The following is a 26,375-nucleotide window of genomic DNA, read 5'->3' as shown; positions in this document are numbered from 1 at the left end:
GAGGCCGGATGAAATAAAAATCATACGACAGAAAATTTTTCCAATCCAAGCCGGAGCTAGGGTTTGACAACATATCTGACGTAAGGAACAACGGGAATATCGCCACTGCCAGGTGTACGCATGATCAATGACCCATCTGAACGTTATACACTTCCTAGAGCCTAGGCCAAAGTAAATTTAGATCAGTTTAGCAAAGTTTCTCATGGAGCTGTAGCCTGAGCCCACTTCCAGTTGGTAGTAAAGAGACCCATCTGAAGGATTGGCATCTTTGAGCTAAATTAGGCCGCTTCCTGTTTACATAGTTCAGGATATGGAAAACGCCCGTATTCTCTCTTAAACTCCATTAACTCGCGTCTAATAGCGTTGGCAATATAAATAGGTCTAAGGCATTGATAGCAGCGGCTATAGCGTCAGCGATACTTTTCCCTTATTGGGCCGCTGTCTTGCGGTATTATTCTCCAAGAGTTCGGCCCAGTCCAAGTTTAGATAGGTCCTCTGCAATGGGTATTAAAGAAGTTTGCGAAAACGCAACATTCCCACCATCTTCCGTGATGCACATAGCATGAGCTGATTCTCTCAATATCCAATATAAATTCTTTCAAAAGTCCATTCATATCATGTGGCTTCAATTGCGGCGGTAGCTCGCTCGAGTCTTCATCGGACGATGAGGTGATAAGTGGGATATTGCAGGATCCAGTTTTCACAGTAAACATAAAAGAGGCGCTTAGACGGTAGGGTTGATTCCATGTTCCCTCTCAACAACTTTATCGGAAAATATTCCGCTTTTAGGGCTGGAGCGATCGCGGGTAACACTTCGGACTTTTCGTTTATCTTTTTTAGGTATTTGATTTACAAGTATGACACTTTAGTTAATAAATCAAATGGGCTGATATGGTTAGCTGGTACTTCTTTAGTGCGTCTTTTTGATCAATACCTAGTTACATCAACATTTAGCTGCATATCTGAAGGATCTGAAACCTCTGCCCCCGCTCAGATACAATGGCACTTGAGGCAAAATTTGCACCTATACAATGGCTTTGTATTTATAAACAATGAAATTTAAGAAAAGTTTGCATTGATTATCGTACAGGGATTTCACGCGATACCCCAAGTTAATTTTGGTCACTGATAAACGTATCTGAACAATTTGAATAATTAAATATAGTAAAGACTTACTATATGTGTAAAATATGTGTGAAGATATCTTTACTATTTATAATAAATATTGCGTAGTGTTCTTGACTTATTTACTAGTACAAACTATCTATAACTTGTATTTAATAATCCGCTAAAAATCTTAGCTGAAATCTTCACTGTGCTCCAGCAAATATGTTTTGCCCTCCCAGTCAGAGCCACAGCTTCTTGAAAACCTACTATATACCTAGGGAACGAACCGGAACGTATAATCAGACTATTGGCTACTATATGGGCCCGCTACTTTATGACCAAGAGAGAGAGCCAGCTACCTTAAGATAGTATAGACAGGGTGGAGAAGAAAGACGATGTTCCTGATTAGGCAAGGTATAGTAGGGCATTCAAGTGGATCTTGCCTCGATATGGCCAATCATATGCCAAAACTAGATCTAATCTAATCTGATGACTCGAGTTTATCCATCTGATAAGATTAAAATCAGTCCATCGTTAGCTAAAATATTGAGTCACATTCAACGCGAGGCATTTAATACGAGATCTAGACCGCCGATCAAGTCCACATCTGGGGGTTATACCTCCACTTCATTGAAGGTTTTTTTATGAGCTGAATGTTGCCTTCCGAAGCCTGCGAATGCTCGTGAAAGGGCGTGCTAACCCATTGGCTAATGGAGTTTGGGTTATGCATGAAAGTCGACTAAGTGGAATAGAGAGCCTTAGATGTGGGAAAAATGATTGGTTTTACAAAAAAAGCCGACAATAACAAGAATAGACGCATTCATATGATCCACAGCTTGCTGGAGGATTATATATTACCTATGTATTATTACTTCACCATGGAAACTGCCAAGCTGCCAAGCTGATCGTGTGACTCTCAGTACCCAAATTTGGGGAGACCTCACGCATCTACCTTGAATGCGAATCAGCTCTTGAGGATTAAGAAACCTTATGACTATGATTGCCGCAAGACATCTCCTCAGAGTCAGCTTGGCTCTTGTCGGCCTATTTCCTTGGCATGGACTATCTCTTGATGTCGCTATCCACCAGGAATGCGTTGCCGCTGTTTTTGGTATTATCGGACAGATTAATTTTGAAGGCATTGGTTACGGTGACTACTATCTGGGAGTTTGCCAGAACCCGCTGAAAGTCACTTCTGTCTACGCTATTTCCAAGGCATACTGCCCGCCGGGTGACCTAGATACTGGGTACACATACTTTGGCTTGGCCTGCCAGAGTTATGGCAGCGTGGAACTCATTCCAGAGGCCGACGTGGCTGTAAATTTGACTGATAAAGTAATCAGCAGCTTTCCTATTCTGGATCAAGATGATAAGAGGCTTCTGACCAACCTTACAACGCCGATTATGATCTCGAGAGATTGGTTTGAATTGGGTTACCGCACAGAGGTACGTTTTTTTTTCATTCCAATTCATTCCGTATAAATTGCGTCGCTTTCTAGCAGAATTGCTGAGACCATACAGGACGCGTGGGATTATGAGAGTCGAACGCACAGAAACTATGGGTGAGGTTCAATCCCGCCATCTTACACCATCGGCCAGGTCGACAAAAACAAAGTTTAACATTTAAAATACTACAGGTTCGCAATGTACGGGTTCTGGGGCGGTGTTCTCGTTATCGGAGCTCTGCATCGACTTATCACCTTGATCAGTGAAAGCCGGCTATCGCCTTCATCTACCCCTGAGGACATCGGATTAGCAGATAGTCGCGAGAAACCAACAGAAAAAAATCGTCCATTTGCATCTTTGTACTCATGGATCCGCAAGCACATTATAACTCCAAGCGCTTTACCTCCGTACCGCCGCCAGCTCTTATTCGGATGCACCATACCAACTCGCATCGAAGGATTCATCGTCCTGTCATATTGGGTCGTTAGTTTCGTACTTTGTTGTGTAAACTACCGCGGATTCAAGGGCAACCTTTAGTAAGTACCTATGCAGACAAAGCAGAAACTCGTGAGATATAGAGGGCTAACACGTGTTGACGAGAAGCTGGGCTACGGTAGCCCCTCAAATATGGCGATATGTTGCTGACCGCACAGGCATCATAGCCTTTGCCAATTTACCCTTAATTTGGATGTTCAGTGGACGTAATAATATTTTCATCTGGCTAACGGGCTGGCATTTCTCTACATTCAACCTGTTCCACAGACATATCGCTCGCATAGCGACTCTGCAAGCAATTATTCATTCCATTGGATATACGTCTTTCTATTTCTTAGACGGTGATGGTATGTTCCCCATGCTTGAGATCTTTATGTAGAGGACATTTATTAATCAAATAAAATCTAGCTGGCGATTACCAGGCAGCGTTCAAAGAAGCTTGGTGGTGTCTCGGAATTGTGGTAAGATATTGCTTCTGATGGGCACTTTTCTTAGGTTTTTGATATTCGTGGCTTTATCTGATGTTGGTACACTTTAGGCGACGATTTCAATGAGTTTTATTGTTCTCTTCTCTTTCAGTTGGTTCCGTCGCAAGATCTATGAATCTTTCCTCCTCATCCACATCACCTTATCCGTCGTGGTGATTGTCGCTCTTTTCCAGTATGTATACAAGTTGACGCTTTCCAACGCCTATTAGTACTAATCACCACTACTATCACAGCCATACATCTATATTCGATGGGCAATACGATCCTTATTTATGGCCCCTTGTTGCTATCTGGAGCTTTGATCGTTTCCTGAGAATTGTTCGGGTAGTCTATTGCAATCTCCACATTCGGCTGCGCAAAAAGGCACTGCATCGTAGTGTCGCCACGATATCATATGACCAGGATGCCAACATCATCCGTGTTCAGATTAACACTCACATGAGACCAAAGCCTGGCCAACACTATTATCTCTACCAGCCATTCCGCTTCACCGGCTGGGAGAATCATCCTTTCACTTTGGCATACTGGAGCCAGGCCACGGGAGAAACTACCCAGGTTCAGGATAGTTCTCTGGCTACGGATGCAACCGCTGAAGACGAGTATATCCTCTCTTTCTGGATTCGCCCATATGATGGCTGGACTCGCCGTCTTCGTGATCTCTGTCTGAAATCCCAATCTACATCTAAGCTCTCTTCAGTCTCTAGGCAGACTATCCTCCTTGAAGGCCCTTACGGCATGGCCGAGCCCTTGTGGACATTTGATGAGGTCCTTCTTATTGCAGGCGGGTCAGGCATTGCGGCCATGATTCCATATATACTTGATCATGTCTCACGGGCTGCTGCAGGCCAGACACGCATACGTGGACTGACATTGGTTTGGGCTGATCGTAAACAAGCTTATCTCCATCGGATTGCCCGGCGGGAACTCGCAGCAGCACTCACGCTAGACGAGGTCAAATGTATATTTTACTGCACAGATTCTGCAAAGGTCTCAGTCGACTCGTTACCTTTGCCATCTCCAGATGAAATCTCAATGGGAGATGCGTGCAAAGAGACTGCAGGAAGTGGTGTGCTTAAGGGTAAAGAGACGACCGATGATATACAGGAGACCGATTCTTTAATTTTTAAGACCGGTAGGCCTGACATCCCCACGCTTATTGAGAGTGCAGCGGCTTCTGCTATCCACTCTGGATCACGGCTAGCTGTGATGGCGTGTGGTCCCAGTGGGATGGCAGATACAGCTAGGGAAGCGACGCATCGGGCTATGCAAAATCAGAGCAATTCTGTTGAGTATTTTGAAGATGCGTTTGGATGGTAGTGTTGGTTCGGGGAATGTTTTGTATTATCTAAAAGTTTTTGTTTTCTTGGGCACCACAAGTCGTATTCAGCGTATTACAAGCATGCATACCAATAAACGCTATTAAAAAGAGCAGCATTAAATTATATTTTTTGGCCTCGACAAATATTTTACACTTCCACTGCAACCAGAGCTTTACTGTCTACTGGTTCTTGTTCAAGCTCTTACTCAAGTCCTTTTTCGAGTCCCAATGCCTCGCTCTTCAGTCACAGCTTTTGGAGTTCGATCATGAGACTCAGGTTTAATAGTCTCCAGATTATATAGTGTATAAATGAGGTAATGAAATGTACTTAATTATGACGGATATTTTTTTTCTAAATCTTCTATCTCTCTCTCTCTCTCTCTCTCTCTCTCTCTCTCTCTCTCTCTCTCTCTCTCTCTCTCTCTCTCGCTTTTATTTGCATGAATTTTTTATTATCCATGCCACTATATTCAGATTGTGGGCCTGTTTTCACAGCCCCGCGGGGGAATTAAAAAGGTGTACCCGTGACCTTTGAGCATATAGAATCCTTCGCCGATTTCCGCTTAGTACCACTGCCAACCTCTTTCTTTCAAGGCTATATCACATAGTGAAAATATACTCAGAATCGATTCTCGCATCAAAGCCGTCAGCTTATCTTACAGATGAAATGGCTGACCTTGCAATTACAACGCCGCATATCCTCCATCATATCTTTCTATTCCTTCCTCAACAAGATCTTCTCCTGGTTCAAAGAGTCTGCCGCACATGGTACAAGGTCATATCTTCAAGCAAAATCCTTCTGGCCGCACTTTTCTTATGCCCCGAGCCAGCGAATAATGCGTATTCTAATGGATCATTTGAACTGAATCCACTGCTACAATCTCGGTTCCCATCGTTCTTCGGGTCCGACCTCCTGGCTGAACCCCTGAAGCGTTCGGAGCATGGCATCGGCCCTTGGCTGCATTCTCATTGGACTGAGAACATGCAACCTTGGCCCGAGAGCCAGAATCACCGGCCGCCCAGCCCGATATTGGATCCCCGTCGCGTGGCGGCGTATAAATACCCTAAAGCAAGTTGGAGGCGGATGATTCCCTGCATGCCGCCGGCTATTGAACTCCAAATCAACTTTGAGTGTCGAAAACCAGCATCATCGGAGAGAAATCGACCGATAGATGTATTTTATACGTTAAGGTCTTTAAAATTCAGCAACGAGATCGAGTCCAACGGAGGGGCGTCTGCTCTCCAAGATAGTGCAGATGAACACTTGCGACAACCATGGCTAACGTTTGGTCTCTTACATGATATTGTCGAGGCTTTCTGGTTCAAGAGCATACCTACTACATCCAGCGAGGCGCAGTTTGACTATAGCTTCCAGGAGACTCGCCCCTATAGGGACCTACGAGTTATGCCTGGGAAGGAAGTGATTTGGCCCACTCCCGAAGAAAGGACTGCCATAGGTCGGTATGGTAAGCGTGAAAAACTACGAGATATATTTCCTGAGAAAAAGATTGGGGGGGCCGGTAGGATTCTTGTGCATTTAACTGAATATGAGCTGAAAGGAATTAGAAAAAAACAATACAGGGGCAAGTTTAGAGTGGATACGGGGGCAGTTCAACGCCTAAAATGGGATGAAGAGATCGATTATAAAATTAACCCTAGGTCATCATAACTTTAGTTTCTTATTTTTTGAAAGTTTATATCAGCTAAAATATGATATATCTCAATCTGTGAGAACAAACGGAAGCCATGGTGCACAAACAATTGCGAAGAGCGTACCAGTCAACCTTTTTTTTACGTCCAGTAACCAGTAGCCGCAGACTGTCTGAAGAAACGACCACTGCTTCAAGCAAAAAATTGAGGTCTTGGACAAACTCTCCCCCATATATCGATGTAATTTTCAAAATCAAGTGACTGCTAGTCTGCTTTATCTACTAGTACCTCAAGTCATAGAATTCATTGCTCTCCTAGATAAGCAACTTGAAGGCTTTCTCCAACATTTATAATGGCCAGGTGTTTTCTCTATCAGAGAAGATCAACGCTACATAGTAATTGAGCAACCAGTTTGAGATAATTATACAAATCAGTCCTTTCTCGCCTCCTGTCAATACCAACGCATAGAAGAAAGGTCTACACGAAGGAGCAAAGGTTCGCCATGAATTAATCCCATGTAACTCCAGATTGTAATTGCCCAGAGTTCTCGAACGCAACAGGAAGAAAATTAGCAAAAAAGAAAAAAGAATAGAGCAAAAAGCAAAAGCAAAACATACAACAGCCGGTGTTCGCCAGTGGTCACCCACCTGACTACTAATCTGCCGGTTAGTGGCTTGTCTATGGGGGAGCAGACGGGACCCCGAATTCTCCACTACCTATGGTCGTATGTACTTTTGGATCAAGACAAATCATATTATATACTTCTGGTTATCTAGTAGGTAGCTAAAGTACTACTATTACTATCATAAGCCAGCGCAAGTTTGCTTGCTTGTTTGCATATTTACCTATTTGTTTCAACTCTTTTTGAAACTACTTTAGCTGTTGGAATGAGATCTAATCAACAATATTGTCCTTGGATTGCCCAATGAGCCTGATGTCCACGGAATATTTTCATTTTTCGACACTTTACTAATTGTGACCGTATTTTACCACAGTAGCAGCTGTGTTTTCTTCGGTGACGCTTAATTCATCTTTTCGAACCCGATATCAATGAGGCGGATATCCTGGCTTTTGAGTACAATGGCAAATTTTGGTCAGGATGTGGTAAGAGCAAGACGTTGATTCTGGATGCCGCAAAAGATCTCTCATAAGATCTTAAGTATGCCCAAGACGAGTCAGCACCAGAACCGGAAAATCAAGAGCGGCTGAAGTAAAACTGTCTGCTTTGGTCGCCCATTTTGATGGGCGGTATAGTTCTATTGATTGTTATGCTAAAATATTTTGAATGGGGACCTTCATCATGTTGTCGGCCATAGCATAGGCTTGAATTTTAGCATTGTCTGTGTGCAGGGACATAAGTTAGCATCAATAGAGTAAGGAAGCACTCATGCCATCTATAATATCAAAATCCATGTCTAGCCAGCTGAGGCTAGGGTCTTTTTAAGCTGATTCGCTTGGATTTACAATGACTCGCACAATGACTCCGGCATAATTGCTGAACTCTTGCTCCTTCACCAAATCATCAGGAGCAAGTCTGCTCACATCGACTGGCGAGTTACTGGGACACAATTTCCTTTTCCTTTGACTTTACTATAGTGTTACAACATATCGAAAGTTATCCTACTCCACCCAACTGACGCCGATCATTGTTCACTGTGTCATTCGGTGGATTAAGTGGCTTGTCGCTTAAACACGAATCCATATTAAATAGAGAATAAGTGGGGCATGAGAGGATTAACGGTCAACTGTACGGAGTACTGTGTCCACGAAACATCGATGCTGCCCACGATGGCTTTATATCTTCACTAAGTGACTCTGAGGGGCTAATTTTCTTCATATTTGTTCAAGTCTCAGATGTTGTTCTTGCATTTCATTTATACCCTGCAGTTTACTTGTATTTGGGGTGCCGTGGGCATATTGAGCAACTACGAAACATCATCGCAAGCATCAATGCAACCCCTGACACCCAGCCAACCCAACCCAGATCTTCCGGGCTCAAATAATGCTGAAGCGCTTGGCGAGACACAGGTAGACCATCTCTCTGCGAAAAATGGCGATGATGAAGAAACGCAATGCCCCTCTGGGGTATCGCCTGAGGGTGCAGCAGGAAACCTCAACACACAAACAGCGTTACACAACGCTTCTTCTGTAGAGGAGGTGCGACTTCTCATTAATGCCGGAGCAGATGTCTTGGCAATAGACGTCCGGAACGAAACACGCCTACATATCGCCGCCCTTGACGGAGAGACAGAGGTCGTGCAACTGCTACTCGATGCTGGAGCCAATGTTTTAGCGGCAAATTTCTGCGGAGCAACACCTTTGCATATGGCCGTTAAAAACGACCACGAAGACGCGGCACGGCTTCTTATAAATGCCGGGTCTAATCTTGCCTTAGTAACAGACCGCGGAGAGACCCCGTTGCACTGGGCTGCATACTTCAGAGCAAACGTTGCCATAGCCAAGATACTTATTGATGCCGGTGCCAATGTCTCAGCGAGAGATCACGACGGGGAGACACCGCTGCACAAGGCTGCGGGAAACTACAATTTGGTTGAATTGCTTGTCCACTCTGGAGCGGATGTCTTGGCCATCTCCAACAATGGATGGACCCCCTTGCACAGCGCTGCCGTTATAGGTTGCCCGAAACAGGCAGAACTTCTCCTCAACGCTGGAGCAGACATTGATGCGAGGACAAATAAGAGAGAGACTGCGCTGCACTTTGCCGCACAAAAATTTTGGGGGGAAGAAATAGTCCAAGTGTTGCTTGGTGGCGGAGCGGATATCAATGCAGCGACCGCAACTGGCGAGAGGCCACTTCATCGCGCAGCAGGTCGATGGCTCACTGCGGCCGTGCAACTTCTTATTGACAAGGGCGCTGATGTAAACGTGTGGACCGACAACGGAGAAACAGCGTTGCACCGCGCGGCACATGCAGACTCGGGGGACATACGGTTCGTGCTCGGTGATGCCGGGTTTAGAGTTCCTACCTCTGGGACTACTGGCAAAACTGATCTGGCTCGCGCCGGACGTCAATGGGGCTCGGTGACCGTTCAGACCCTTATCGACGGAGGCACCAATGTAAATGCCGCCACCAAGGATGGGGAAACAGCCCTACATCTCGCAGCAGACGCTGGATTAGGGGACATATTAGAGGTTCTTCTTGACGCCGGAGCTAATATTGCCGCAACCACCAGGGTTGGCGAGACACCGCTGCAACGAGCAGAATCTGGGGCATCTTTTATATTGGCTGAGTTGCGCGCCAGGATGGACTCTGCGGGGATGAGTGACGCCCAGCAACAGGTATTTATAGCGCCCATAAAAGACGCGAGGCAAGAAGTCATTCATTTGCTTCGGGGAGCAGAAAGCGGTGGTGGTGATGAACTTTAAATAGCTGGACGCCAGTTCTGATGTGATACGGGGGAGCTAAATAGAAGATACATGCGAAGGCTTTTTTTTTCGATCAGCGAAGCAGTAATATATGCTAGAATGCCTTGGTTTTATGTACCAGATAAGTACAATATATATTATTTAGGAGGGGGGGTAATATTATTTGTTATCGCAAAATTCAATGGTTATTAGTATGAAGCACTCAGAACTGGCTTGTAATCAAATTTGTATTACGCTGCTTTAATATTGTGATATTCTAGTGTTTAGACATCAGCTTATGCCGGAATGGCGAACAATATCTAGGCCTACTACTACTATTACGTGTTACTACGACTTCCCTGGAGGTTAATGCACTGTTTCATTATTAGATGATCTACTGTACCAAGAAGAAGATTCAGTATAACGAGGTGATAAATAATGAATCCTTATTCGGCGTCTTTATGCAATTGCAAAGCTAATTCTACTGTAAATTGTTCGTGAGATGGAGCAAAAGATACCAATTCACTAAACGGAGGCCGGCAAAGTTTTTGCATCAGAAGTAACTCTGAGCCAGGCAAATATCTTAGATAACTGGGTTTAACTGGTTACTACAACTGACTATAGCTGCTTCTATCTTGAGAACTTTTTAGCTTCCATAATCCCTAAGCATCAGAGATCTACATACTTTTGGTACATATCTGGATACCGGTTGCCAATGACAGTCATCTTGGCTACCATCTGAGAGAGTTCCTCCAATTCTTGTTTTTTCAGAGAAACCTGCGCATAGTTTTCCACCACCCGCGCAACAGTGGTGCATCCCGGAATGGGGATCACAGGAATGTTCCATTTAATCGCCTGAGAAGTGACCCATGCAATTGCAACCTGCGGCATCGTATAACCAGTCTTATTCGCTAGTTGCTCAATTTCTTCGACTAGCTTGATATTCATGTCAAAGACCTCTGGCTGGAAGCGTGGAAATAGGCGGCGTGAATCACTCTCGGGGATATCATCGAGCTTCTTGATTTGGCCCGTCAGGAATCCTCGAGAGAGCGGAGAATATGCAATTAGAGGGATCTTTAGCTCTGAGCACGTCTGAGCAACTCCATTACTCAGAATGTCCGTAGCAAACAGAGAAAGCTCGATTTCGACGGCAGAGACGGGATGAACAGAGTGAGCGCGTCGGATTGTAGCAGCACTACACTCGCTGAGCCCATATCCACCTATCTTACCTGCCTTTATGTATTCCACAAGAACACGCACGCTTTCTTCAATTGGGACTTGTGGATCAATCCGTGCCGGTGAGAAAATGTCAAGGAAAGCTTTGCCATCCAGGACTTCCAGGCAATTGTCAACGCTGTTTCGAATGCTATCCGGGCTATTGTCCGGACCTGCCCTGCTGAAAGCGCCTTTGATACTGAGAATAACTTTCTTGCTGTCCTCGGGATATGTCGTGAAGTAGTGGTTTAGCAGATGCAGAGAGTTTGCTGTTGGCGTTCCATAGTACTGAGCGGCGCTCCAGAAGTTTGCACCATTGTCCAAAGCTGATTTCATGACTCTAGACACTTCATGGTATGGCAGTACTGGTGGTCGGTTAAGCCCTGTCGAAAATATTAGCTTAATTGCAGCCGCAATCTATATGATCTTTGCGCTGAGCACGCACCCAACATTCCAAATCCAATGGGTCCTGCTTGTTTACCAGCAATTGAGAAAGACATTTTTAATAGATTAAGATGCTGCAATGATAGAGAAGAAGATGGCGAGTCTTGAAAGTGTAACTTGACGTTCTGTAAGATTTGAAGAATATAATTGAACACTCTCGTTTGAAGATGAGATATATATTATATGAGGTACGACAGTACGCTATATATATACGACGAAAAGAAATTCACAAGATTCCTAGCTTCAAATAATGCTCGCTTCAATTCTGGATTCTATTCGACGTAATTGAATCAGTGGACCTGTAGGTTGAATAACCCCATCTTTCTTTTCGCATGTCTTCTATGGCGTAAGCCATCTACTAGGAAGAAACTTTTGTCCCAAATTTACCATGGATAATATGGATTCCTTCCATGTAAGTGGATGAGTAGCATATAACTATCATGGCTGATGGCTGATGCATTGGTGCGGTGCCTGGATAACATGTACTCTCTTGTTTGATTGGTCCAGGGGGCGTCAGCCACGGAGCCGGAGGTTGCGGAAATAACTTCATATTCGCCGAGATCCACCAGTAGCCACTTGAATCACTACTAAATTGTTATAGCAAAATAGCCTACTAGATTGACAAACAAGGTGAAGGTTCACTCGAAGTGATCAGGAGCTTAGCGATAGCGGTCGTGGCGAATCCATCCATCGCATGACTATGCGCGATTTCATCATTGGTGTCGAGCAGCATTATGACGAATGACTTTCAACCAGCTAGCAATGGCCTAGAGGGCGAAAGGAGACGAAAGCGCATCATTACGGATGCGCGTAGGGAACAAAATAGAGCAGCATCTAGGGCATATCGTAAGTCTCCCCTCTACTATAGGTCCCGCAGTATATCGGGGGATTGTTACTACCTCCAGCTGCTAAACTCTGAGGTAGGCCAGAGACAGAGTCAGATCTCTCAGATGTTGCAACAAAACACCAGAGGCTGCTCAAGAAGATATCATGAACTCAAGCCACGCCTCCTTTCTGATACAGTGAAAAATAACTCAACTCTTTTCGGAAGAGCTGGGGTACCTTCCATGCCAGCTCAGCTGCAGAATAATACATGTATCAACCCCTGCGTCGATAGCATTGCTTCTCAGCCAGTGCCTCTTGAAACCATTCGGGACTCTGGTGGGACGATTCAGCATTTATTTTCTCAAGTCGAAGATGTAAATCAAGGCGAGTATTTGTTATTATCAAAGGCCACCGCTTCTTTTGATCCCAGCATCGATGACCGCCAAGTAGACAAGTATGCTGCTTTCGAACCTACTGTCCCTTCACTGCCTATCACGAATCTCGATGAGAATAGAAGCGTAACATCTAGTATTACCATCCCCTCAACGAATTCTCTCACTGTTCCATCAGAAAATCCCATGTTTCTAGTAGCATCTCACTTCTTTAGCCCAGAAGCGATTTTGGCCTATCCAATGCCAAGAGACGTTACACTCGAGCGTGAGGTAGTGGAGAATTCGATGAGCCTATCTCTTCTTCCGTTAGACCCGAAACAAGTCTCTGCCTTGCATTCCCCGAATTCAAGGTCTCGGTCTAAGTCTCAAATTTTGGACGAATATGACGGCCAAGGTCTTTCGACCAACGAGTTTGGGAATCAAGGCTCTGACCTTGAAGCTTTCTCTCATACTGAGTTGAATATCGTATCTGAAGGCCAAACTCAGACTCAGATCAATTCGATGTACTTGGCCATGCCTTCTCTTCTGCCTGATATCTATAAACTTCACTCCCGGCAGTCCAAGTTATCACCGTCAATAGCATACATGCATGTCGCTATTCTTCTGGGCATTACGCTACATGATCTGGCAAATGGCAAGCATTCTTCGCCATTTTATCGCCAAACTACAGCAAAAGACGATCCCAAGGCCCTTCTTGCGGCAGCCGCAATTCCTTCTCTACCAGCACATCTCCAACCAACGCTGCCCCAGATTCTTTTTCCCCACAACTCAAACCTTGACCTTCTGCCATTTCCTGTTTTGCGGGCCCGAGCTATAACCTTGGCAGCAACAACTCCTCAGCTGGTCAATCCCAAAGAGCTCAAGATGGACATCCTCCGCGATGGGCTGATTTGTTGGTATAGGAATGACGGTAATAATGGAAATGGGCAGCCTTGGGACATCCATAGCTGGGAAGCAGCATCATGGTTCAAGAAGAAGTGGCGTATGTTATTTGACGAAGAAGATGGTTATCACTTATGCCGGGATCCTTTTTAAGGATAACCGGATGGCTATCCCGACGTTAACTTGATTCCTCTGGGGAAAAAAAATATGGGATGCAAAGAAATGATTTCACACATTAAAAGTTCGCTTAAGCCGCGGCAACCGCCCGCGATCCATCATGAACAAACAACGCCTTTCTATTCCAAATTGGGGTATGACGGATAATTTTGTGAGATTCAATGGCAGCATAAACTTGCATTGGCCCATCCCTGGTACTATCATTACGTGGAAGAAGAGCTAATCACGATGATAGGATAGGCATATTAGCATTTCTCAACACAGAACCAAAAGGGGGGGTGGGCAGCCAACAGTTAGAGAAATAAAAATACCAGCTTATCGAAACCAAAAAGTGCAATAGGATACATCCGACCAAGCAAGTAGCGTCGGACGTCCTTTTTAAGGAAAAGATGAAAACTTGATATGTTCAATAACAATCGAGTCCGCCAGGATGTAGAGGCAACTTTCTATCTAGATTTATAATAACACCCAAAGTTAAGGTTTTACTCCTTAAAGTCATGCTGGAATAAGTAACAAAAGATCTTTTTTTTATCAATGATAGGAATATTACACTTATTCTATTTTATTGAACGCAACTATATATTATATCAGCCTTTTACGTTATTCCTTTCACCTATCATGAATACGATCATATAATAACAAGATTAACATGTACAATAGGTTACTGTTATCGGTGCGGGCATGTCGGGCCTTGTGGCAGCCTATGAGCTCAAGAGAGCCAAGTTCAACGTCACTATTCTCGAGGCATCATCTCGAGTGGGTGGTCGTGTCATTACCTTCCGGGATCCTGTTTTCGCTCCTGGCTTACATGCTGAGGGCGGTGCTATGAGAATCCCCAAGAACCATTACGTCTTGCACGAGTAAACCAACAGGTTCAACATTGACAATCAGAGTCTTTTCCCCTTTGAGATGAAGAACAAATTCATCTACCTCTCAAACTACCGCGGAGGCACTGCACTGACATACGACGAATTCAACGCAAAACTGGAGAACTGCGATCGTGAACTGCTAAAACTCTTCCCCGGCCTCAAGCCTGGCGAAAAGGGCAAGACATGCGACCAGCTCTTCTTCGAGGCCGTCGCGCCAGTCGTCTCTCTCTTCAAAGATGCGTACAAAGCGCAGTCGGGAGACGAGTCAGCCAAGATTCGCGCGGGATACCGGGAAGTCACCGATGCCTATGACAAGTACACCCTCAGGGGCTACCTTCAGGAGGTGGCCAAATGGAGCCCCGACGCCATCAGTCTGTACGATCTTGGCAATGCCCACGTCGTCTTTGAGAACGGGTTCATCGAATCCTGGAAGGGTGCCTTCCTCTCGAGCAACACAGCCGGAGGAGAAGCCGGAATGCAGCAGCTGCAGCACGGAATGGACCAGGTCCCTAAGGCTTTCATATCTTCGGAGAGAAAACAGTACTCTCTTGACGAGAACATCACCTACAGCGCTCGTGTGACGAATCTGACTGATATCCCCCCTTCTGGCGATAGACCTGCCCAGGTTCGTGTCGACTATGAGACCGAAGCTGGCAACAAGCTGAGCGTCACCTCAGACTTTGTCCTTCTCACGGTCCCCTATACTGCCCAGCGTGCCATTGCTAAATCTCGCCCCTTTACACCGATCATAGAGCAGGCAATGCGTGATGTGCGATATATCCAAATCACCAAAATCCTCCTCCAGTACCGGAAACGTTGGTGGGAAGAGGTCTTCGCCTCTCACGGCCAGGGAACCGACGGAGGCCTGATCAGTGACCTACCCATCCGCTACACCATGTTTCCCATGACCAAGGACAATTTGCAGTGCCAAGATACCAACAGAGGCGCCATCATGGCCGCTTATACCTTCCAGCAGGACGCTACAATCCTCGGCTCCATGACAACCAAGCACAGGGTCCGCATCGCGGCTGAGAGTCTAGATCACATCTTCCCCGGGGCCAATTCGCTTCAGTACCTAGAGGCCGGCACTTCGCAGGCGTTCCCGTCAGACGAGCTGTCAGGAGGAAGCGCGTTCTGTTACTTTGGACCGGGCCAGAAGAGCCAGTACCTCGACGTAATGCGGACTCCGGATTGGGCGTATCCTGAGAACTCGACAAACTACCGTGTCTTCTTTGGGGGAGAACACGCCAGCTACACACACGGGTGGATTCATGGAGCCATTGAAGCAGGACTGAGATGTGCGCAGCAAGCACATGCCGTTGCTACTAGCCGCCCTGCTCACAAGAGAATCGTCTTAGATGAGAGGAATGAGGGCCATGTTCTAAACTAAATTTGGTACAGACACAGACAGTCTTTCGCTGGAAGATGTTGAACCCCATTATAGAAATTGATGGGACCCCGAATTCTCCAGTACCTATATGGTATACAGGAAACCTTTTATACCACTCATAGTAAAGCAATATTCATGGACTCGTGCAATACAGTATCGCTGTAAATTATGCTCGCCAGCCATCATTGTTGAAATGACTTAAAATAATAAGGAGAGATACATAGATGTCAGACCGTTACAACAAAGTTCATCATTGTAACATGACTAACCAATATATAGTCACAGTGAACAAAAGAAAACTATCGGCGGCTATTTCATGTTGAAATGAGAATGTCCTACCTTTAAAGAGATTCGGCATAAAATTAAACCAAATACCAGGTCCTCCCTATTTTGCTACACGATAGGAACACGGGCAAAGCTGGAGTCTGGCGCATTATAGTTTTGGCTTGCGCGGATGGCGCCGAGGTAAGTGGCTTGGGGGTCAATTGGGACAGACTCAACAGCACCAGATTCAGTATCAGAACGGGTGACAGAACGGACCTCCCAAATCGACACATTAGTCTTGGCTCCAGATTTCTTGTCGTCCCAGACGCTATAAGCGGCGAAGCTGCCTTGCTTGACAAGGTCTGTACGCACGCACCAGACGTCGCTTACACCGGGCGCTGACCACCCCTGGCGGGCGACATCTCCTACTGCTACATATCCATTTGGAGCAATAGGCCGCCAGAAGGATCCGTCCGTGTTAGCCTTGCTCTTCTCGTCCTTCCAGATCTGCGCATAGCCAGTCGGGCTGGCGACTGGTGGCAAGGCCTCATTTGCGTCTGGATTGGCTTTAATAAGCAGTGCTGAATGACTTCCATTGATGTCTATCCAATTTGAGACTCCAACACTACCAAGCGGGCGAAAATCGCCTTGAGAGTTGGGGTGCCAAAAGCCACCATTTCGAGAAGCGCCGCTGCCTTTATCATTCCATCTAGGGGAGAACGACGCCGTCGTCGTAGCAGTGAGGCTTGGTTGATTCGACATGCTGAAAGGCTGATAGAGAGCAACGAAAGTTGGTTATAGTTCAGGCTGTATATATTTTAAGAAGAGGTAGTAGTAGTGAGCAGTAGTATAGAGATCACAAAACCTATATGCCTCATCATGGTTGTTAGGGCATATATATATCATGTGCCTTCTTGCTGTTCTGCTGTATTATTAACTTTCGTATTAGTAAATTCCCCTAGATGTTAGTAAATGCCAATATGCTGTGCTTCACCATCTGAGGTAATATATTCTTCATCGCATCAGTGCCCCTATATCGAATACATCTGTTACACACGCCACCAACACGACACTGCCAAGTGGTTTGTATAACCATAATACCAAGCTCACATCGGCTTGGTCAATTACCAAATCATCTAGTCATACGTCGCTATCTACATGATATTAGTCATATTCATTCATTTCCATGGTGTAGCTGAGCTGCTTTTTAAAATACGTAGTGATATAATTGTAGAGTTAGTTCTCAGTGCACCATTTGCCGATGAATAGTTTACGATATGAGAGGCTTAAGGGAGATGGATTTAATAAGAAGTTCATACGTATTATGAGGTTTTAGTCTGATGGTAATAGTCTTCTTATTTATAGATTTATTGAGATAGTTCAACTGTAGAGAGAGTTTAATAAGGGTGTTATTTTTGTATGAAATGTTTCGAGGCTGCATTGGGGGCTTGAAGCGGGTAAGATTGGTGACTGTGTCATATGATAGCGATTTCATTTGAGAAGAAGAAATAAAAGTGCTTTTTTGAAAATAAAATTCAAGCTCGTCTGACATGATTCAAGTATAGAGGGATGTGCGCAAGGGAGAGACACAGCCGAAGGGAGCGTGTCTCACGTTCCACCAAATCCCAGTACTTTGTGGACCGAGATAATATCGTACAAGATTGTTCTCCCTTGTGAGTTTCTAGGCGTGACTCACGCCGGTTGACGTATGGCAGGGTTACAATGTTACTACTTCGTAGAGGAATGAGAATTACTTTGTGAATTTATTTAAAGGTAGAGCCATCCTACCAGACTTTTAGCTAACTATCCACATATTAACCCAACGGCAGCAGCTTTGAGGAATTAATTCCGTTACACTTAAATATGTTATTAATATTTCTCTCAATCGTTCTTTTAAATTTAATTTAAGAGAGCTGTCATAGACACTCGTTCAAATTTCGACGCCATGGAGAACTCCAAAATTCACTACAGGTCTCGCTCATTGTCAACAAGTCGTGAGCATGGCTTCGAAAGAGACTATTCTACTATGGTAGATGAAATTAACAGTCTAAAATCTTTCCAGTCGGACTGGGAAAATCTTTCGACAAAGAAGAGTTCAGATTCAGAAACAAAAGCGAAATCTTCACCTGTCGACGATCTATTTATTTTTTCCATTTTTCCACCTGGATTCTTCATGCTTTGAGGTTAACAAGGCCCGATGCACAGTTTACAATAATAGCACGCAACTTAGGCGGGCAGTATTCTCAGCCTCATTGTGGGAATCGTCTTTATATTTCCCCCTAAATAGGCTCATGCAGATGATTGGGTTAGACAAAGTCAAAAGGGAATTTCTCTCAGTTCGGGATCATATTAAGACGGCCAACTATTACAAAGGGGAGACATCAATAAGGAGATTAAATCTCGACCTGATTATCACTGGAAATCCTGGAACCGGAAAATCAACTGTTGCTCGACTTTATGCTGGATATCTCGGGTTCTTGGGAGTTGTATCGAGCTGCCGGTGGGCCAGGAGCGACGAGTCATACTACAGTAGTAAGCCTTATGAAGAAGTTGCTTATGACGAGATTATTATTATGGATGAGCATGTGGACACCGATTTACTCGACTCAAGTCAAGGTGTCTTTATTATAGCTGGCCACCGAGAGCTAGCCAAAGATATTCTCAGTCATCGCAAAGCGCGCGGGCGATTTTCTCGATGGATTGATATTGAAGATTATTCTGATGATGAGTTGTTCACGATTCTAGTTGAAATCCTAGAGCGTGATTCATTGAAAGTTGAAGGGGGTCTTGATGCTCTGTTTCTTCGCACATTTACTCGTCTGATTGGATATCAAAGAGGCCAAAGAAATTTCGAATATATCAAAACCCTTCAAACTGAAGTTGAAAAAGCATGTCGACGTCGGGCAGATCGACTGGGGAAAGTAATATTGGAAGGGAATGGAAAAGTTACAAGTATTCCCTACTTGTTCTACAATCTGACGGAATCTGAATTTTTTGGAGTCCAACCAACTGACTTTTATAAAACAAACGAGGCTTGGAAGAAGCTTGAGAGAATGACAGGTCTAGAAGCCGTGAAAGAAGCTGTTAAAGGATTGGTTCGTCGGAAGATTCTCAACTACGCTCGGGTTATACAAGGAAAGGAGCCCTTGAAAACCTCTTGCAACTACGTCTTTCTCGGGCCGCCTGGGACGGGTAAAACAACAGTAGCGAAACTTTTCGGTCAGATCATCGCAGACTTAGAGTACATTGAAAACAGGAGCGTGGGTTAAGAACTCCTGCAGATTTTCTTGGATGCTGGGTTGGTCACTCAGAGGATAGGACGAGAGAAATCTTAGAAGAGACAGAAGGCCAGGTCTTGATTATTGATGAAGCGCACATGTTCTATCAGGGCTCTGAGCACGGCGCTGATCAGTCTGATGTCTTTCGAAAAGGTATCGTGGATACAATTGTCGCCCACGTCGACAACAAACCTGGAAATAACCGGTGTATAATTTTAATGGGGTATCCAGACAGAATGAAGGAGTTTTATCGCAACACCAACCCCGGCTTCCAAAGAAGATTTCCCCTGGAAGATGCCTTTATCTTTGACGACTATGATGACCTGGCTCTCAGTCAGATTTTTGATATCATGCTTGCCAATGACGACATCGCGATCACCGCCAATGCCAAAATTATCGCTATGGAGGTCCTTAGACGGGAACGCGATCGCCCAAATTTTGGGAATGGAGGTGCAGTAAGGAATCTCATCAGCCGAGCGCAAGTCTCATATGGCAATCGCATTCGCTCATTGGCAAACGAGAACAAAAATTCAGGCGTTGGCGCTCCACTGGGCAGTGAAGAAACTTGCCAGATCGTATTAGAGCCCCAGGACTTTGACCCAGAGTACAACCGCGGACTATTGAACAAATATTTCGGCTCCTTGTTGAAAAACCTGGTTGGCTTTGAAAACATCATCAATTTTTTTGAGAGCTATCAGAGAATGGCCATAAATATGCGACAACATGGCTTTGATCCCCGCGAAGAAATTCCGTTCAGCTTTATCTTTAAGGGCCCCCCAGGTACAGGAAAGTCTACAACCGCTCGAGGTCTTGGAAGTATATATCACAGTATGGGGTTTTTGTCCACTAATGAGGTCTTGGAATGTTCGGTAGCCGATCTCATTGGACCAGGCTCCTGTCTGACAGGAAAAAATGTCCAGAATCTGTTACACCGTGCCCTAGGCAAAGTCCTGTTTATCGGAGGCCTACCGCTTAGGGCAAACAGATCTGACAGGCGCAGTTATTAGCAAATTTGCTATCGAGGCACTTGGAGAATTGGTGGACTGCATGACTAAAAAACGATATGCGCACAAGTTGGTGGTTGTGCTGGCAGGCTACGAGAATGATATAAACGATCTCATAGAGATGAATGAAGGCCTTCGCAGCCGCTTTACAGAGGTCCTCTTTCTTAGCATAAAACCTAAAGACTGCCTGAATCTCCTCCAGAGGAAGTTGATGGAGAAAAGAATTCAGATTCTGCCGCCAAAGAAGGGGCGCGAACAGCAAAAAGCCATTCGACTATTCGAAAAGCTCAGCAAGACGGAGTCATAGGCAAATGCACGCGACGTAGAAACTATAGCCAAACGAGTAATTCGTCGAGTATTTTTTGAGGAAATTCCTGTCGGTGAGGAGCTCAAAATCTCATTAGGGGAGATAGTCGCGATCCTGAAAGCTTTTCTTCAAGAACGAAAATATCGTCATACGGATACGTCTTCAGATGAAGAAAAGGCTCTAGTTGAAGTTTTCTAATCTTTTAATTTCGTTTAACAACCTTAATTAGCAGCAGCCTTTAAGAGAGCGAGGGTATAATAGAGTCAGGCCTGTTGTATTTATAACTTTTATAGAAGCAAATATTGCAAGGGTAGAATACTCATTCATCCTAACTGGCGATGTTACCGGGAACTTCCCAAGTTTGTAATAACACACTGTAAGATCCAAGTTGTTGAGGCATCATTTTAAGCAAACATTTTCTGATATATGTTCCCTTCTCTCAACTTCTTCGACATTGAACTGTTCTAGAACTTTTCTAACTACACTTGCCCAATATTTTTAGACGTAAACCATATGGGTTTTCTTTGACATGAACAAGCAAGCCAACACCATAGCCGAGACAACAGAATCATGATAAGTAAACTAACGCTTCTGTCTGACAGGAATTGCTGCCTTGCGGCTTGGCGGCAACCCTGTGCCAGTGCGTCGAAGGAGTCTGTGTCAAACTCGCAAGGATTTGAGATCTCAATTGCCTTGCCCCAGAGCACAGACCTCAATCCTTCTACGACGTACTGCATGCTAAATGTAAGGATTCAATTGCAACGTGCTGTTCCTGCGAGATGACGACAGCTGGTCTGCGAAGGAGCTGGCACAGACCTCAGACCGGATACCTGGAAGTAAGGAAATCGGTGATTCTTCAATGCCCATGCCAGTTTACCACGTTAAATCAGCCAAGCCATCTGGATCATCCACAGCAGAATGCGGAGAACCTAGTAGTGTCATATTGGCCGTTACTGAATATAAAGTAGCGGAGACATGGTGTAGTTGACCGCAGCCTATTCAGCGGTAAACTCGGAGAGATTGTGCCATTCAATCTTTAAAGAAGTTTACGCAAGTGTCTGTGAATGATATGTGAGTTGCATTGAGTTATGACTATACGGTATTCACGATGTCAGCATTGGAGTAAATTAAAATGCATTCTCGCATTCTTCAATTGCATCCATCTAGCCTCTGTCAGCTCCCTCTCAACAATTTTTTTGAGAGACTGCGGAACTTTCCTGAATCGTTGAGTATATCGTCATAAATAAGAGGCACTGCCATGTTGTTGCCCTGAACGAACCCACAGCTGTCGAAGAAACGAAGGGGCACAACCTGGCTACTCGAGTTGCTGGGACTTCTGCTGGGAACGGCCTCTACTGAGAGAATACTTCCATCTCAATCTATTCGAATGGCTAAAAATGGTCACAGAATTATAATTTATTTTTGGTCTACCGGTAAGAGATCGGGGCAGTGTCATCAGATGGGAGTCGATCCATCAGGGTTTCGCTTGTCAAGACTTGGTTTTCAGGGAATCCTACACTTTGCAGCCTAAATCAACGAATAGCACTGCCAATTAAATAATTTAGGGATTCAATTAACGATACGACTATCCGCCACTTCTCTCTAGATTTTGATACAGCCACATTCAAATGTGGTTTCATCCAGGCATTGACGTGACCAAATTTTCGTTTACTTACGCCTCAGGGAAATATAGCATTCGCAGCTACTGAGCATGTTTGCCAACCCCCATGATGAAAAGAGGTGTGTATGCCAGATTACATGTAGTCTAACAGGCCGAATCTCCCGACCGAATGCCGAAATCATTTGAGTTGTTATCATTAATCATTACCAAAGCTAGCTTGAATGACCTGGCATGACTGCTTTTTCGCAAAATGGGCTTTGTCCGCATGGGCTGCTATTCAAGGCTTGGCGCTATCAAGCGTTGGAGCTAACGGGCCGTTGCAACGACCAGCGTTGGTTGGTATGCAGGCAAGCGGAGGACAAAAAGATAGAGACCACAAAGCAAATACGGGCGCAAGTCATCATAGTATGAACACCTATTACCATGCTTGACTCTTCATATTGTATGTACATAATATTGACCTGTGTGTTCAAAATTCTCGCATTCCCTGTTCTTCTGCCTCACGCGTAGCAGGGATAGGCCCCGGACTCAGTAGCGAGCCCTTCTTGCTGAGTACATGTCAGACTCTAAACTTACTTGTCTAACTTATACGGTAGGTCAATGGTGGTCTGTATTTTCACAGACGCTGCTGTTACTTAGCCACGGTCAGGTACAAAGCGCAACACGCCCGTCTGTATGCACTTTTTCTTTTTAAGCGAGGCAGCTTGAAAAACGCTAAGTCTACGTCTAAGCACTAATAATTTTCAAGGTGCTCTCTATCATGTGATGCCTGGTTCAATACGGGAATGTAACGTCAGATTATTCAAAAGGTACTGCGCAAGGGCCAGGAGCCTTGTACAAGGAAGTATGTTAATTACGACTCAAAGATGTAACATTATATGCTCCATGTATAGAAGTCAATGCCACTGATACGGAGTATATACAAGTAGATTGAAGGAAACCCTCCGTATTGATCCACAGGCTAATCCCAACAGATTTCTTTAGCGAGGTAGGCGGATGGGTAGATCTTTTTACACCTCAGGGCGTTAATACGCCCAATCAAGTGATTTCATGTCTCTGATTCCTAATATAACAGCTCTATAGCTCTATTTTGCCTTCCTTTTTACGCCACGAGAAAACGATCTTAGAGATTTGATTGGAGCGCCGGTCTATCTAGCCATTTATTATGTACTAGATAATAACCTTCGTAGTCTCGCTCATATTCTGACCCATAGGAGATTATCTTCTACCAACGAAATACTCTATCGACCTGTAACTTAGATGAACCTATGTGGTGAGAGGGCCGAAAGCATCAGCAAAGAAGGTAGCTAGTACCCTTGTATAGTTCAGGGACTACCTATTTACCATCCTCTTTCGAACAACATCCGGGTTACACTGATGATCAGGCACAGCTCAGGCAGTGTTGTGACATCATCTGCAACTCAATTCATCAAATATACCAGCGCCACGTGCGCGTAGTACCACAGAGATCTTTTAAAGCGCTAAGTAATTGAAACGGGTTTGGAAATGTTCTACCCTTGCAATAGATATGGGATAGGGGATAAGATAACAAAACATCCCGACGCCTTGACTTGGATATTTTTTTTTAATGGCGCTTGAAGCAATTAGATATTTCCATACAAAAGCGCACGATCTTCAATTGTATATATGAGGTTATAGAATCCTGAGATGAGTGTAGAAGTTCCCCTACCCAACACAACTGGTTCGAGAAACGAACGGCTATAACTAGCTTGCCATATTACAGATTAACATTTAAATTTAGGACATTGAATTGAATCGGTTGTAGCTGTTTGAAGTTATTATGCGGGTATTTCCAACGGACCTGCGTTGGTATTTACATATTAAATTCTAAGATATATACATTGGTATCATTTTGTGTAGCCATTACTTTGCTTCGATTTCATGTTGGACATAAATCACGCCCCGCGTGTCTCTCATATCTTTGGTTCCCGTCCCAGATTCGATTTTCGTAGTTACGGATGCGAGTTCCATTCCACTCAATTGGTTGAACCCGCTATCGAAACCGTCTTCAATCTGGCTATAATGTTTCTTGCTGTGAAGCCCAGTCTTGCTGTCAACTTTGGATGCATTTCCACTCTGGCTGCGAGTAGCTGCCCCAGATGGGCTCGTTAATTTTGTGAGAACCGGTTTGACATAACTTTTGAGAAGCGGTCCAAGAGTAGGAATGCAAGCAGCAATTACTCCAAGCCATAATTCGAGGAGACTGATCAATCCAATGTCGAAGAGATTGAAGACAAAGTCAGTGTCGTGGAGAGTCGCAATGGTGAATTGTAATCGCCATGCCATAACGCCAATAGTGCTGATAAAAGTTAGCCACCTATAACTATACGCAAAATCCATCATCTCTCCAATAACTTTTCTTTAAAATCAAGAGATAAAATGAAGAGAGGCCAGGGGGAAATGCTTACACAAGACCAATGCTAAACATGACAGAGACCACCAATTTCGATCGTGTCGCCAGCTGAAGGTTCCAGAGGACCGGTAGAGGTAGAAATACGATGATAATATCGATGACCATGTTTAGTGACACCGAGGTCAACTCTTGAATGACGAGATCGCGGCATGATCCTCCCGGATGCGGGTTCCATTGCTGGTCTATAGGTCGACACTGTGTCATAAATAGAACAAAAAAGGCAATGCCGTAGCAGCCAACAACTCCCATCATTATATGCGCCTGTCGCTTGAATTGTTTTGTGCTGAAGACTCTCGTATATAACCAGAGAACCGAAAACTTGATGAAGACTGTACCGAGAAGCCATGTTACTCCACTCGCGAGGATAAGCTAATTAGCGCCCTTTAGTCCGTGATACAAACTCCAAGAATGTGTCTGCCCTATGTGGCGGAAAAGTGTCCGTAGAAGCGTACCTTGAACTGGACTCCGAACTCATATGGGTTAAGCTCGCCCGTATGCTTGCCTAGCCCGTTGAAGATGGCCCAAATGACAACTCCTTCCAAGGCAATGGTGTTGGCCTGGTCGTTGGACGCAAAAGATTGATATTAGCATTGTATACAGCTTGCTTATATACTCACGTTCATATATTTCAATGGGATAGAGAGAAACAATAAAAGAATTGTGCTTACAAGGGCGAACACAATCATAGCATCGTCTGGAAATATTCTGCGTCTAGCAACCGCTGCCGCCCAGAACCGCAGCGATATGATCACTATACACACGACCGTAAACACACACAGCCATATCAAGAGATTAATTCCTCTCCCGCCAGCGGACATTTTCACGGCTGGCTGCGTATGGCGTTGTGGATGCGATGAGGTGAACTTGTTGGTTGGTTTGAGTGGTCAAAGAAGCGTTGGCCGGGTTCATCCTCGTGGCCCAACGACCATTGCGTATATGTAGTATCCAGACTGCAAGGCAGAGAACCGTGCTCCGCATATATGCGAACGACGCACGAGCACCTGGGGCAATGCTACGGCAGGTATCTATGTATTTCAGTTCTACAGTAGCATTCAATATCATGGATGGTGTGGAGAAGGAGGGGTGGCAATCCCGTTGCACCATGGCTATGCGCATATCAGATTCCGTGGTGGTGTGGCACGGGCATGAGGTTGTAAATTGAAAGCTACTCTTTATAGAATTGACATGGCATCCTCTATCCGTTTACCACCTAGCAGTACTCGTGGCGTGCCTACATGTACTTTGCAACGGTGTGCGGGAAGTATCCCTTGTAAGACGGGTGATAGACAGATACCCTGTCACATTTTGATTCTCCGCGCACGGCAATGAGCATGCATCCTAAAATGGGAAGTCCGTGTGCTACCAACATTGGTTGATTGGCGTAAACGCAAAACGCCGTCTCT

The 26,375-nt window shown here is 44.8% G+C and overlaps 8 protein-coding genes across 8 annotated transcripts; 5 read left to right on the top strand and 3 right to left on the bottom strand.

The window, feature by feature from the left end:
- Positions 1-2,103: 2,103 nt before the first annotated feature.
- Positions 2,104-4,950, top strand: GGI43DRAFT_432021 (ferric reductase family protein; the record flags this gene model as incomplete). Its single annotated transcript, XM_083209507.1, has 7 exons — positions 2,104-2,553; positions 2,629-2,669; positions 2,745-3,089; positions 3,157-3,395; positions 3,457-3,509; positions 3,587-3,708; positions 3,770-4,950. 7 exons carry the CDS (start codon positions 2,104-2,106, stop codon positions 4,851-4,853), a joined length of 2,334 nt encoding a protein of 777 aa, XP_083063044.1. The 3' UTR covers positions 4,854-4,950.
- Positions 4,951-5,441: 491 nt separating this feature from the next.
- GGI43DRAFT_397347 (F-box protein) lies at positions 5,442-6,597 on the top strand. Its single transcript, XM_083205097.1, has one exon. It carries the CDS (start codon positions 5,522-5,524, stop codon positions 6,521-6,523), a length of 1,002 nt encoding a protein of 333 aa, XP_083063043.1. The 5' UTR covers positions 5,442-5,521; the 3' UTR covers positions 6,524-6,597.
- Positions 6,598-10,539: 3,942 nt separating this feature from the next.
- Positions 10,540-11,585, bottom strand: GGI43DRAFT_432020 (aldo/keto reductase family protein; the record flags this gene model as incomplete). The annotated part of the gene is made up of 2 exons (XM_083209506.1): positions 10,540-11,468; positions 11,531-11,585. The coding sequence occupies 2 exons, from the start codon at positions 11,583-11,585 to the stop codon at positions 10,540-10,542; spliced, it is 984 nt and encodes a 327-aa protein (XP_083063042.1).
- Positions 11,586-12,669: 1,084 nt separating this feature from the next.
- On the top strand, positions 12,670-14,367 carry GGI43DRAFT_397345 (uncharacterized protein). The gene has a single exon (XM_083205096.1). It carries the CDS (start codon positions 12,933-12,935, stop codon positions 13,779-13,781), a length of 849 nt encoding a protein of 282 aa, XP_083063041.1. The 5' UTR covers positions 12,670-12,932; the 3' UTR covers positions 13,782-14,367.
- Positions 14,368-14,527: 160 nt separating this feature from the next.
- Positions 14,528-16,401, top strand: GGI43DRAFT_432014 (flavin monoamine oxidase family protein). Its single transcript, XM_083209505.1, has one exon. The coding sequence runs from the start codon at positions 14,715-14,717 to the stop codon at positions 16,062-16,064; it is 1,350 nt and encodes a 449-aa protein (XP_083063040.1). The 5' UTR covers positions 14,528-14,714; the 3' UTR covers positions 16,065-16,401.
- Positions 16,402-16,457: 56 nt separating this feature from the next.
- On the bottom strand, positions 16,458-17,164 carry GGI43DRAFT_432010 (uncharacterized protein; the record flags this gene model as incomplete). Its single annotated transcript, XM_083209504.1, has 1 exon — positions 16,458-17,164. The coding sequence occupies exon 1, from the start codon at positions 17,088-17,090 to the stop codon at positions 16,458-16,460; it is 633 nt and encodes a 210-aa protein (XP_083063039.1). The 5' UTR covers positions 17,091-17,164.
- A 1,109-nt stretch (positions 17,165-18,273) lies between these two features.
- On the top strand, positions 18,274-20,917 carry GGI43DRAFT_421076 (P-loop containing nucleoside triphosphate hydrolase protein; the record flags this gene model as incomplete). Its single annotated transcript, XM_083207897.1, has 5 exons — positions 18,274-18,456; positions 18,521-19,569; positions 19,599-19,811; positions 19,842-20,539; positions 20,592-20,917. The coding sequence occupies 5 exons, from the start codon at positions 18,274-18,276 to the stop codon at positions 20,915-20,917; spliced, it is 2,469 nt and encodes an 822-aa protein (XP_083063038.1).
- A 3,382-nt stretch (positions 20,918-24,299) lies between these two features.
- Positions 24,300-25,943, bottom strand: GGI43DRAFT_397336 (uncharacterized protein). Its single transcript, XM_083205095.1, has 4 exons — positions 25,641-25,943; positions 25,425-25,529; positions 24,968-25,341; positions 24,300-24,858 (listed from the first exon to the last, which is right to left on the bottom strand). The coding sequence occupies exons 1-4, from the start codon at positions 25,788-25,790 to the stop codon at positions 24,423-24,425; spliced, it is 1,065 nt and encodes a 354-aa protein (XP_083063037.1). The 5' UTR covers positions 25,791-25,943; the 3' UTR covers positions 24,300-24,422.
- Positions 25,944-26,375: the final 432 nt, after the last annotated feature.

This window comes from Trichoderma evansii, assembly GCF_050947405.1.
Source record: "Trichoderma evansii strain SZMC 28006 chromosome Unknown GGI43scaffold_4, whole genome shotgun sequence".
NCBI classification, from domain to species: Eukaryota; Fungi; Ascomycota; class Sordariomycetes; order Hypocreales; family Hypocreaceae; genus Trichoderma; species Trichoderma evansii.
The sequence above is the reverse complement of the archived record's forward strand: the minus strand, read 5'-3'. Positions and strand labels throughout refer to the sequence as shown.